Here is a 13538-nt window from a genome sequence, read left to right as displayed (position 1 = left end):
CGGCCGACTTCCAGGCCTGGGCTCTGGCCGCCCGCGCCTCCCGGCCGCTCCGGGGACGGGCCGGGGCGGGGCGCGGCGGCAGGAAGCGGGGCGGGGACTCGCGGAGGCGTTGGGGGAGCGAGGGAGGGCGCGACCAACTCCCGGAGGGACGACGGGCCGAGAGAGCGGCGCCCCGGCCTGGCGCCGAGCCTGAGCCCGCCGGACGGGAGGCGGCCCAGCCGCGGGCTCGGCCTGGGCCCCAGCCCCGCCAGCATGGCCGGCCGGACCGTGCGGGCCGAGACCCGGAGCCGGGCCAAGGATGACATCAAGAAGGTGATGGCGACCATCGAGAAGGTCCGGAGATGGTGAGCGCTGCCCCGGGGCCAGGGACGGGACCCAGTGGGCCACTCCTCCCCCAGATAAGTCTACCCCCGCTTCGCCAGCTGTGGCCCCCAGCTGTTAGGTGTGCCGCCCAGCTGCGCGCCGGAGCTGCGGGGCTCTATCTTCCTTCTGGCTACACCCTGGGGTCTACAAAGCGTGTTCTCCAGTCCTGCCCTCCCGAAGCTGGAGCCCCCGTTTATGCCCCGCCCCCTGAAGCTTTGACACTCCTCCCGCGAGTGTGCCCGAGGATCTTCATTGCTAAGGTCCCCAGCCGGCCTCAGAGTCCGAGCTCTCCATGTGTTACCCCAGGGGTCTGCAGAGCCGCGACCCCAAGTCACACTCTGTCTAGAAGCACCCCCCCCCCCATCTATCTGTGCCCTCGGGTCTGCAGGGTTTCTCCCTCTGTGTCCTCTTAGCAAAAGTGCCCCTTCCATCAGGGCATTACCCCCACATCTCGGGGTATCCCCAGATGTGTCCCGCTCCCGGGGTGGCCCTCCCCTCAGGCCTCTCTGACCCAATCCCCCCACTGTCCCACAGGGAGAAGCGCTGGGTGACTGTGGGCGACACTTCCCTTCGTATCTTCAAGTGGGTGCCAGTGGTGGACCCCCAGGAGGAGGTGAGCACGTTCCCCCCTTCCCCCACCACCCTGTCCCAGGCCGCCCTTCTGTGTAACCTCAGGCAAGCCCCTCCCCACCCTGGCCTCCACCTCCAGTCTCCACTCAGAGCTCAAATGCAGGAGCACAGACAGATGTTAACAATTAATAGCAACTCCGCCTCTTCCCCTCCCCCCGACCAGACCTCGGTCCCCCGCCGCCCCTACCTCGGCTTCAAGACCTAACCCAGCGGTGCACAACCTGTCACCTCCTGCAGGGCCTTCCGCTTCTCTCTGCCTCAGTTTCTTTATTTGCACAGTGGGGGCTTGGCAAGTGCTAACCGGAAAGCTGCCTCTGACCCTTAGCCCTCTAACCCCCAGGAGCGCCGGAGGGCAGGTGGAGGGGCAGAGAGATCCCGAGGCCGGGAGCGGAGGGGCAGGGGCGCCAGTCCCCGAGGGGGCGGCCCTCTCATCCTGCTGGATCTCAATGGTAGGTAGGGATGCTGAGATGTGGGGGGCTGTGGGCACTAAGGGAGAGGACTGGGGCCTCAGACCCAACCCTTTTGGCTTTTTTCCCCCACAGATGAGAACAGTAACCAGAGTTTCCATTCGGAAGGCTCCCTGCAGAAGGGCACGGAGCCCAGCCCTGGGGGCACCCCCCAGCCCAGCCGCCCTGTGTCACCTGCTGGACCACCGGAAGGGGTCCCAGAGGATGCTCAGCCCCCACAGCTGGGCCAGGAGAGAGGTAGGACCAGGTGCCTCCCAGGAGCCCACTCTTCTGAGCCTTCTCCCCTCCAAAGTGGAAGCCACCAGCTTGCCCCTCTGCCAGCCCTTCCTCCTAAGTTGCCTCCCTGAGTTCTGTGGAAAGTCACCGCCCTTCCTCTTGGGACTGTCTCTCTCCTTCTCTGGCTTCTTAGCTTCTGTGGATCGTTTATCACTGTCTGAGATCTTCATGTAGATTTAGCTTTGTACTAGTTAAATAGCTTTCTTTCCCACCTCATGTCAGCTTCCTGACTGTTGGGCCCACGTTGACCTTGTTCACTGGTATTATCCTCAGAACACCATGGAACACATAGGAGGTGCCCAGTATGTATTTGCTGGGCCTTCCTTGGTGGCTCAGTCCATCAGGTCTCAAAGAGTCAGACATGACTGGGTGGCTGAACAACAACAGCCGTGGTAGCTCAGCTGGTGAAGAATCCGCCTCCAATGCAGGAGACCCTGGTTCGATTCCTGGGTCGGGAAGATCCCCTGGAGAAGGAAATGACAACCCACTCCAGTATCCTTGCCAGGGTAATCTGCTGGACAGGCTGGTGGGCTACAGTCCATGGAATCCCATAGAGTTGGACACGACCGAACATGCATGCACGATAAAATAATTGTGATGATCATAAGAGTAATTAATAATAAGTGATAATATAACTGCTAATATTTACTGAACTCTCACTGTATGCTAGGCACCTTTCTAAGCTCTTTCCATGTTTTATCTCATTTAACCCTCACTACAACCCAGTGAGGGTTATGATCTCTATTTATAGATGAGAAACCAAAACTCAGAGAGGTTAAGTAAGTTACCTAAGCACACACAGCCAATGAGCTAGGATCTTGGGCATGAGCCCTCCTCTTGTGTCTTCTCCTAGAGTCAGTCCCCTGTCTGGTCAGATTCACTTCCCCCGTGCGTTTGCTTTCCCCTGCCTCCCCAGCTCTGTCATCTCTCCCACCCACGCCTAGCTCCAGTCTCCGGGCTCTCCCCTCCTCTAGTTGTACCCCCACTGAGCACAAGTTTGACAAGGTTCTTTTCCTGCTGCAAAGCCTTCAGTGACTCCCTATGACTTTGACTCCTCAACCTGGCACTCTGGGCCCTTCATGAACTGTCCCCTGCTGACCTCATTGTTCCCATCCAAGAACACCCTGATTTGGGCCTATGTTCCATGTATAGATCATAGCACACACTTTTGTACCTTTACTAATATAAAGACAATAATTCGCATTTATTGAGCACTTACTATGTGCCAGACCCTGTGCTAATTGGCTTTTCCTGTCTCATTTAATCCTTACAACAGTCTCGTGTGGTAATTACTATGCATGTGGTGTAGTCACTCAGTTGTGTCTCTTTGTGACCCTTTAGACTTTAAGCCCACCAGGCTCCTCTGTCCATGGGGATTCTCCAGACAAGAATACTGGAATGGGTTGCCATGTCCTCCTCCAGGGGATCTTCCCCACCCAGGAATTGAACCGGCATCTCCTGTGCCTCCTGCTTTACAAGCAGATTCTTTACCCACTAAGCCATCAGGGAACCCAGTCATTACTACAATTATCCCCATTATACAGACAGGGAAACAGGCTTAGAGAAATAAAGTTATTGCCCAAGGTCAGAATTTGAACCCAGGCAGTCCAACCCTGGGCTTCCCAGGTGGCTCAGTAGTAAAGAACCCACCTGCCAATGCAGGAGACATAAAGAGACTCGGGTTTGATCCCTGAGTCAGGAAGATCCCCTGGATGGGGGCATGGCAGTCCACTCCAGTATTCTTGCCTGGAGAATCCCGTGGACAGAGGAACCTGGCGGGCTACAGTCCATTGGGTTGTACTAAGTCAGACACGAGTGAAGTGACTTAGCACCCACACACACGCACGGAGTCCAGCACCCAGATCTGTGCTTGCCAAGCTTCTGTTGCCTCTACCTGAAATGTACTCCAGCTCCCCACTTGTCTACCTGATCAGATCTACTCACCTGTCAAGATCCCACCTACATGTCCTTCCTGTGTTTTCTTTCTGGGTTGCAGCTAGGGATCTGGCTCCCCACGGAGTGCTCCCATAGCCCACAGGCTTATGTGACTCGGGGGTTTCCCTCCTGGTCTCTGCAGTGGCTCAGGGAACGTCTGTTAATTTCATGTTTCAGATCCTGGGGGCATACCTGCAGGCAGCACGGATGAACCCCCCATGTTGACCAAGGAGGAGCCTGTTCCAGAATTGTTGGAGGCTGAGGTGAGAGTGGCCACCTGGACTCCCAGGTCTTGGAAGGAATGGGGAGCTGTGGGGTTGCTAAAAGCTTGAGGGCTGCACTCTTGAGGTCAAGGTGGGAAATGTAGGCCTTGGATACAGCTAAAGGTTTCTAGGCTGGGTTCTTGGGACTGAAAAGAAAAGGGTGTTTTAGAAACAAAATCGTGCAGGCTGGATGGGGGCTGACTTAAGACCATTAAAAACCTGAAAAGATCGTGGTGCACCTTCAAGTTATTTTTTGAATCCTAAGTATGTAATTTAGCTTTAAAAAGTCTCCCACAAACTTCTGACGTTTCCTACAAGGACTACCGTGTGATTCGTTTTCCAGAATTATCAACCTCTTTCCCCCAAACAGTGTTGTTGTTTCCGGCGCCTTACTTAGTCTGCTTCCCAGGTGGCGCTAGCGGTAAGGAACTCGCCTGCCAATGCAGGAGACATAAGAGACGTGGGTTCGATCCCTGAGTCGGGAAGATCCCCTGGAGGAGGGCATGGCAACCCACTCCAGTATTCCGGCCTGGAGAAACCCATGGACAGAGGAGCCTGGTGGGCTATAGTCCATAGGGTCGCACAGAGTCGGACACAACTGAAGTGACTTAGCATACACGCACTTTGCGTCCTGGGGTCCTGGCCCTGGGCTGGACTCCCAAGTCCGGGAAGGGAGTGGAGTGGAGGCTTTGGAGAAGGCAGGGCTAGGAGCCTGCACTCCTGGGTTGGGGTGGAGCTCACGCCTGTCCACCCTTCCTCTCCAGGCCCCTGAAGCTTACCCCGTCTTTGAGCCCGTGCCATCTGTCCCCGAGGCAGCCCAGGGTGATCCCGAGGACTCGGAGGGCGCCCCCCCACTCAAGCGCATCTACCCAAATGCCCCTGACCCCTGAGAAGCCGGCCTGCCTGTCCTGTCGCCCCCGGGGCCCCTTTGGCTTTTTACAAATAAAGACCCTTTTGTAATTTTGTGTCATGTCGTTTCCCCGTCAGGGCTGGGGAGGGTCTTTGGAGACAGTTTTGTCTCATGCTCCAATTCTCAGAGGGGGTCACTGAGGCTCTAGGAGGATCTACCTATAGCTACACCCTGAGTCAGACATGGAAGGGGGTTCGAGCCAGGACCCTGCCTCCCCCACCCTCTCTCCACTCTCTTGTCCCCCTTACCTTTGACCCTGCCTTTGGCTGTCCCGCCCTTGGGAATCCCCAGGACCCCTTTTCTTCCTGCTCAGCCCTGCCCAGGCCCAGCAATTACCAAAGCTCTAGGCTACTAGGCCTGTGATTCCCATTCACACACAGGAACATAGAGGCCCAGTGGGATTTTGGGGTGTGCAATGACCCAACCTGTTCCCTGCCCCCAGGAAGCTACAGTCTGGTGCCTCCCTGCCTCTGGTCAGCCATTCCTCCAGTGGATCCTTGCCCACACTCCTAGTGGAATCTTCCTTGTCCTCATCTCAATTGCTACCTCTTCCAGGAAGCCTTCCCTGACTGCAGGCTTAGTGAGTTTCTCCCACCGTTTGGGCCCCCACACCACCACCCTGTCTGTTTCTCTCCCTTTGTCCCAGTATTGATCAGGGTGTTGGGGGACGGTGGGTTTGTGCATCTGTCTCATCCACTAGGCTGTGGGCCGCTGAGAGCAGAACTTGGTCCCAGCCATGCCTAGCAGCACACTCAGCATAGAACAGTCACAGTAACTATTTGATGAATGAATGAGTGAGCTGAGGCTCTCCAGGAAGGCTTCTCTGAGGAGGTGGCACGTGAGCTGGACTCTGAGCCACGCACCTCAGCATGGTAGATCTGAAGTCAGAAGTCCTGGCTCTGTTACTCACTAGCCCTATGACTCGATGCTGGGCTCCTTTCCCTCTCTGAGCTGTAGTTTGTTCATCTGAGCAATGGGGACAATAGCTAGGCCTCATCTGCTGCAGTGGTTTGTGGGAACCTTCAAATAATGTAAGAAACCTTCACTCTATGCCTGGCAGAGAGTCAGAGTCAGGTGTGTTAACTCTATTTTTAACAAAGGAAGAGACTGAGGTTCAGAGAAGACCATATTGAAACTTTAAAGAACTTTTTAAAAAATTTAGGGGTATTTCCTGATAGCAGCTGCAGTAGTAATATTTGAGACAGGCTGGTCAGGGGAGCCAGATGTGCAGTGATGTGGTATATTCATTTTTTGTCATCGCGTAACAAATTATCACAATCTTAGTGGCTTAAAACAACACAGATTTATTACCTTAGCATTCTGGAGGAGAGATTTCCAAGATTACTCTCAGTGGATTAAAATAAAAGTGTCAGCAGGGGCTCATTCCTTCCAGGGCCTATAGGGGAGGACGTGTGTGCTTGCCTTTTCCGGCTTCTGCAGTCCACCTGCAAGTCTTGTGGCCCCTGCCTCTATCTTCAAATCCATCAGCAAGAGTAGCATCCTCCAAACTCCCTTTCTCTCTCTGCTTCCATTGTCACCTTTTCTTCTCTGACTCTCCTGCCTCCCTCTATTAAAGACTCAGTTGATTGCTTTGAACCTACAGGATAATCTAGGATAATCTTACCATCTCAAGATTCTTAATTTAATCACATCAGCAGAATCTTATTTGCCGTGTAAAGTAACATCATCACAGGTTCCAGAGATAGGGCATGGACATCTTTGGAGGGCCATGATTCAGCCCAGCACATGTGGTAATAATCTCAACCGTTTTGGGGCTGTGTGGGTCATCTCATGTATCACCCCATGGGGTAACGAGAGTGCTCTGTAAAGTGCTTTGTATGGATTAGTACAGTATTAAGGCCCAGAATTCAGACTCTGGGTTTGAATCTCAGCATTTCCATTCATTCTCTCTGTGACCTTGAGCAAGGGACTTAACTTCTCTGTGCCTCAGTTATTTTATCTGTACAATGGAGATAATAGTAATATCAGCCTGGTGAGATGATTGTGAGGATTAAATGAAGGGATACATGGAGAGAGAGAGTTCTCAGCTTGGTCCATAGTAAGTGCTCAATAAATGGTTTTTGTTTTCCCTATTACCCCATTTTATAGATGAGGATGTTCAGCAGTAGGGGTAGAGGGCAGAGACTCACTTGCCAGTGAGACTGGGAAAGAAGTTATTTCCAAGTAGCCTTGAAAAGCTGAAGTTTCAGTCTCCCCCATTCTTATCCCTCTCCTGGCCCAAGGCCTCAGTGGATGCCTCTGGGCATCTGTCCCTCGGCCCAAGCCTGCCTGCACCCTTTCTGTAGTCTACTCTGTAATTTTAAAGGCCACCTCTTCCATAGCCACACCCCTGACCATCACCTTGCCATACCCTCCCTGCCCCCTCCCCACGTCCACACTCTCTTTTTGGAAATTCTTCACCCTTGGCACTTGGGCCCTAGCCTCCAATGCCCCACCATTCTTTTCCTTTGTCATTCTCTCCTTTTCCTAACCCCTAAAATATCCCTTATGAACATTTTCTGACCTAGTTCTTTTCTTCATGAAAACTCTCCTTGCAAGGTTCCACCTACTCCTGGAATTAAGATTCCCAAGTCTCTGTCTTCAAGTTGTGCCCCCACCTCCAGACTCAGGGCCACATGCCCTCAAGGCATCTCCCCTGGGATGCCCCACAGGTCCTCAGCCTCATCCTCCTCCCAACCTGTTCCCAGCATTGCCCCCCTGCGATTCCCCAGAAATGGCCCACAATCCCAGGAGTTGGCCAAGGTGGGAGCACCCAGAAGTCAGAGTCAACATTTGATGAGGCACTCTGTCTCATGAAATCCCTGTTCTAAATAATCTTCCCACCTTCTGGCCCTTTCTTTGGGGTCCCAGTGTTTTGCTGGTGCTTCTCAATGAGTTTCTCTGCTTTGCTCTTGTCCATCACCCATCCATTGTCCACCCAGCTGCTAATTATAGCAACATGTATTTATTGTGCACTTACTGTTTGCCTGGCACTATTCAAGGCCCTGGGGATACAGCATAGACTTAATGGAAAATAAATCTTTGCCTTCATGGACCTTATCATCAGTAAATTAGATCTTATGTAAAAAATTATAAGTACTTTAGAAAAAATAGGGTAAGGGAGGTGGGGAAAGAGGAGACTGCAGTTGTGAAATTGGAAATTCAGGGGAGGCCTTATGGAGCAGATATCTGATGAAAAGTTTGAAGGAAGTAAGGGGGAGAGCTTTGTGCTTACCTGGGTGAAGAACATTCCAGAAAGAGGGAATAGCCAGTGCAAAGGCCCTGAGGGGGCACATGGCTGGAAATGAGGTCAGTGCCTCTGGAGTGGAGGGATGGGAGGACAGAGGGGAGGGAAGTGAGGTCAGTAGGGCCTCAGAGGCAAGTCAGGCCCATAATGTGTCATTCAAACTTTGAGGATAAAAGGAGATGTATTGAGTTTGCCAAAAAGTTTGTTTGAGTTTTTCCATAATGTTACGGATTATGAATCTTACCCAAATGAATTTTTTGGCCAACCCAGTATTAACAGTTATACCCAGATAACAGATGAAACCTGGGATAACTAGAGTGTAAGGTCATCCTTCTTTGAGGCCATTGTGAGGACCTGGCTTTCATTGTCAGTGAGATGAAAAACCATTGAAGGGGTGTGAGCAGAGCAGTAACATGATCAGATTTAGAGGATTTTTTTTCCTCGATATTTTATTATATAGAGTTTTAAAGTTTACAGCACAATTGGAAGAATTGTACAGGTAGCACTGAGAACACCTACCACCTAGATGCTCTAACATTTTACTGTTTGCTGTACCACATATCCTTATCCACCCACCCATCCACCTTTCTTATTTTCTTTATACATTTCAAAATAAGCTGCACAAAATGGCATACTTCCCTCTCAACACTTTGGCATATATGTCAATTAGAGTCCAGTGTTGACTAGAGTCCAGGTTTTTCTTTTCCTTTGAGGCAAACTATCCATATAGCAAAATGCACAGGCGTTAACTGTGTTTCAACAGATATATAATCTGCATAATGCAAGCCCTTATCAACGACATCACTGTCTCCCCCTGGAAAGTTTCCTGTTGGCTCTTCCTTGTCCCAACTCCCTAGAGGCAGCACTGATCTAATTTTGCTTTTGATTAGGTTAACCTGTTCTTGAACTTCACAGGCATGGAATTTGATAGTAGGCATTCCTTGGTGTCTGCTTTCTTTCACCCAGCGTAATGTTTTTGAGAGTCGGCCACACTGTTGCTTGGATCAGTGGTTTGTTCCTCCCTATTGCTGGGTTGTAGGCTGTACACTTAGCTCTGACTGGGAGTGCTCTGCCAGGCAGAGAGCAGATGGTTCCAAGTCCCCTCGCTGATTCTAGCTCCCTGTGCAAGTATGTCAAGGCTGGTGCTCAGAGCCCTGGATAAGGGCATCCCAGAGAGATGGATAGCCTTTTCTCAGGGCCCTTTCTAGAATATCTGGCGCCATCAGTCCCCAGACAGAACTATATCAGAGGTAGAATCTAGGGTGACCAAGCATTCTGGTTTGCCCAGGACTTTTCCCTATGTTAACCTTTCAAGTGCCATTCCCAGGAAGCCCTCAGTCCTTGGCAAGCTGGGATGGTTGGTCACCCTAGCAGGATCCCACCACTGCCTCTTGAGCCCCAGGCCCTTTCTCACTCCACACTACACGTCCTTCCTTCTAAGGACTGATTTTCCTTATACAACCGTTCTGCTGCTCCCTAGCTCTAAAACTTCACATGACTCCCCATGACTTTGTCTGGCAACCCAAAGGATATCCTCAGCCTACAGCAGTGGTTCTCAAACTTTGTTGCACATTGGAACCACCTGGGAACTTTTGATGCCTAGCTTCTAGCCCCAGACATGTTCAGTGGTATAGGGCATGACTTGGGCATCGGCTCCACAGGTGATGCTAATATCCTGCAAAATTTGAGAACCAGTGGCCTATGGCTAGGACTTCCTTGACTTACATGGTATTGAACATGTTGCCAGCACTTAAAATCAAGTGATTTCATGTAAAAATCTGGACTCCCGGCCTCCGTTGACAAAGCAGATGCTCCGAGATTAGAATCTGCTAACAAGGATGGTCATCACCCAGAGGAACAGAGGGCTGGCTGCCCATGGAGGTGAAGCATGTGTTCTTTGGTCCCCACAGTCCCCATCACCCCTTCACGCCTTGCTCTGCTTGTTCAGGTTCACTTGCATGGCCAGTAGGCCAGTCTGAACTCTCCAGCCTGGTCCTTGCTCACCTCCTCAGCCTCTTCGTTTCTTTTTCCAGGGTGCTTGCCTCATTCCTGACCTGCCACATGGGCCTCGTGGTGCTCTTTCCCACCTACCTTTACCCATGCAGTTCTCCCACCAAACTCCTTATCGTGGCAGACCAGGCCCTGCTCAGTTTGGCCCCGGTCCACCTCTCTCGCTTGGGCTTCCCTGGTGGCTCAGCTGGTAAAGAATCCACCTGCAATGGGGAAAACCTAGGTTCAATCCCTGGGGTGGGAAGATTCCCCTGGAGAAGGAACGGCTACCCACTCCAGTATTCTGGCCTGGAGAACTCCATGGACTCTATAGTCCATGGGGGTCCCAAAGAGTTGGACACAAGTGAGCGACTTTCACTCACCCACTCACTCACCACTCTCACCCCTCTGCCTGAGCTCTCTACCATCTGACCCACGACCATACAGAAGCTGACCAAGCTAGTTCCCGTCTTAGCCTTCGCTCTTCCCTCTGCCAGAGAAACCCTTCTCTTCCTCCTCTTCTCTTTCTTCCTGGCCAATGCCTACCTATCTTTCAGGCCTTGGCTTAGCACTCACCTCCTTTAGGGAGGTTCTTTGATCCTCAGACTAGGTCAGGTTCTGGGTTAGTCACCAGACTTCCTCTTTCACTTGACATCTCACTTCCTGTGATAAAGTAAGGCCACGTTGTTCATTTCTGTTGCACGGCCTTCTGTAGTGATTGGTAAGTAGTAGGCATTTGTTAGTGATCAGTGAATGAAAGACCATCTCCCTTCTCCATTGGCAAATCCTACTCCTTTTCCTATTACATTTCTACTATAGCATTCAACTCTCTGTTCTCTTGGAGACCCGTAGCTTTACTGAGATCAAATGATCCATTGAGTTTTAACTCAGGTCCTTCTCACAGTGGGCTCAGAGGGTCCCAAACCCATCCTGTAGTTGTTTGCCCAGTTTCAGAATGCATATCTGGAATTGGCATACTCAGCAATGGGTGAACTCTCCAAGTCAGTTGAAGGCAGGGCTATAGCTGGTTGGTGACCCCCAGGTCCCTGCACCGGGCAAGTGCAAGGGCAGAGCACAATAACTTACTCTGTTCCCTTATATTTGTCTGTTGGCAATGACTTTTCTGCCTGTCCCCTCCTTTGTTGCTCCAGCTCTGGGATGCAGCTGTGGTGATGTGAAGGGTTCAGGACACAGAATAGGAATGGAGGTATTCCAGGTTCAGGTGATTTGTACTGTGTGATCTTGGGCAAGTCATTTCCCTATCTAGACCTTAGTTGTCTCATCTGATACATGGAGCCAATATTATCTTTTCCATATACAGTAAGTCCCCTACATGAGAACCTTCAAGTTGCGAACTTTCCACGATGCAAATGTGTTCGTATGTCCAGTCACGTAAGTTAGTTCACGTGTCTGGTGTACACTGTCACGTGCATCCTCTACGAGTGGTTGTGCTTTGGTGTATTTTGCTGTACAGTACTGTATAGAGTACAGTAGAACAGTATCTTTATTCCAAGCCCAGGATGCCCAGAAGCAAGTGTAAAAGCAGCAGCAGTGTAGCTGCTAAGAAGCAGCAAGTGGTAACGGTGGAAACAAAAATGAAAATAATTGAGAGAGCGGAGCAAAGTGAAAAGATGGTAGATGTCACTCATTCTTAAAACATGAATCATTCAACCATCAGCAGGATTCTAAAGAACAAGGACAAGATCATGGAACATGTGAAGTGAAGTCCACTGTGCCGATGATGTCAACAATAGTGTCAAAGAAGCATGGAAAATTGATAGAGGGGATGGAGAAACTTCTCAGAGTGTGGATGCAGGATCAGCATCAGTGTCAAATCTGGCTCACCTTAATGCTGATTCAAGAGAAAGCTAAAAAGCCTTTATGAAGGCTTGAAGAAGAAACAGGGCGAAGAATCAGAGGGTGCATCTTTAATGCCAGCCATGGTTCAAAGCTACAGTCAACCTTCACAATGGAAAAGTGGCAAGGCCACGAGTGCAGATATGGTAGCTGCCTGGGAACTTCCCGAAACCCTTTGAGAAATTATTGTACTGTACTAATGAAGACCTGATGGAATTGAAGGCCCAGAGGAAGGACGAAGAGAGACAAGAGGAAGAAGTAACAGAAGAACTGAAGTGATACACAATGATGGAAATGACAAGATGATTTTATCTGAGGAGGCAGTTTTAGTTTTTGAGGCATAGGACCTGAACATAGAATGGTACGTGAATGTTGTTCAGGACGCTATCCAGCACTACTGGGTCATCTATAATGAGAGAAAAAGTGCTACTACTCAGTCCATTACTGGATTGTTTTTTTTTTCAAGAGGCTAGATAGAATTGAATCCAGCAAGGAACCAGAATCTGTGCCATCAGCATCAGGCATGAGTGAAATTGCAGCTTGCTCTCCATCTCCTATTGCTGACGACCCTTCAGTTCTACCATCTCCCACCTCCTCTCCTTCCTCCAGTCAGTAACTCTTCCTGCCTGTTCACTGGATGCCAGCCCCTGGATGCCAGCTGCTGTACTGTACTTTTCAAGGTACTGTACTCTAAGATTAAAAATGTTTTATTTTTGTGTGTTTGTTTTTTATGTATTATGTGTGTGAGAAGTATTTAAAAAAAACCTGTTACAGTGCAGTACAGTACTACTGTAGCTGATTGTGATAGTTGGGTTCCTAGGCTAACTTTGTTGGACTTAGGAACAAATTGGAGTTATGAATGAACTCTCCTAAGGAACTGGTTGGTATGTAGGGGACTTACTATATATATACCAGGAGCAGAGTGAACCAAGTGCAGATCATGTACCCTGAGAAGCTATATGGACACCAAATTTTTGTAAAGTGAATAATATTTCGAAACTTTAAGTTTCACAATCACTGATAGGATTGCAAGCACTCTAGGAAATTTAGGAAATGCAGTGCCAAAGAAAAGAAAGTAAAAGTCCGTTGTATCGATAATAACCTCAGCTGAGGTTTTACTGTATCTATTTTAAGATATGGTGAGGGAACTGGAGCGGGGTGATTGGAATCACTGAAGATAGCCCTAAACGGGGCAGCGGGGGTCTGGTTCAGCTGCCAGGTGACTTCAGTCGCCTTGTCTGTAGAATTGGATCCACAGGCCGTGCTCCCCTCACTGCCTTTGGTGAAGCTTCTGGAAACAAAGGAGGGCAGCACGCCTTCCAAACGGCCGACAGCCAGGAAAGCGCGCCTCGGCGTCGCACGGGTTAAGGGCACAGAGCGCAGAGCCCGGCATCCTAGAGAGGCCGCGGGCGGACTTCCGGCGCCGACGCTCTGGGCGCGGTTGCTCCCTGGGTTGCGAGGAACCAGCAAAGGTATGTGTGTGGCTGGTTCTCTGTCCTAGCTGCGGCAGATCAGGGTCACCGTGCCGACGTGTCCCCTTCCTCCGAGTTTCTGACCAACATCTTCTCCCAGGGGCAGCATGTGAGGCACTCTGGGCCTTT

At 50.8% G+C, this 13538-nt stretch overlaps 1 protein-coding gene across 2 annotated transcripts in view; it reads left to right on the top strand.

The window, feature by feature from the left end:
• The window catches only part of BCL7C (BAF chromatin remodeling complex subunit BCL7C), a 42482-nt gene continuing 28944 nt past the window's right edge, over window positions 1-13538 (top strand). Inside the window, exons 1-6 of one of the 2 annotated variants that reach the window (XM_065924675.1) lie at window positions 5-344; window positions 898-976; window positions 1334-1442; window positions 1536-1697; window positions 3849-3934; window positions 4699-4894. In XM_065924675.1, coding sequence (XP_065780747.1) covers window positions 253-344; window positions 898-976; window positions 1334-1442; window positions 1536-1697; window positions 3849-3934; window positions 4699-4824 — 654 coding nt within the window. In that variant the 5' untranslated portion in view covers window positions 5-252 and the 3' untranslated portion in view covers window positions 4825-4894. Of the gene's footprint in view, window positions 345-897; window positions 977-1333; window positions 1443-1535; window positions 1698-3848; window positions 3935-4698; window positions 4895-13538 lie in introns of those variants that run through there. The other variant, XM_065924677.1, reaches the window with a different exon arrangement.

The sequence above is a fragment of the Muntiacus reevesi genome, chromosome 2 (genome assembly GCF_963930625.1).
Source record: "Muntiacus reevesi chromosome 2, mMunRee1.1, whole genome shotgun sequence".
Taxonomy (NCBI): Eukaryota; Metazoa; Chordata; class Mammalia; order Artiodactyla; family Cervidae; genus Muntiacus; species Muntiacus reevesi.
This window is presented reverse-complemented; position numbering and strand designations above follow the sequence as displayed.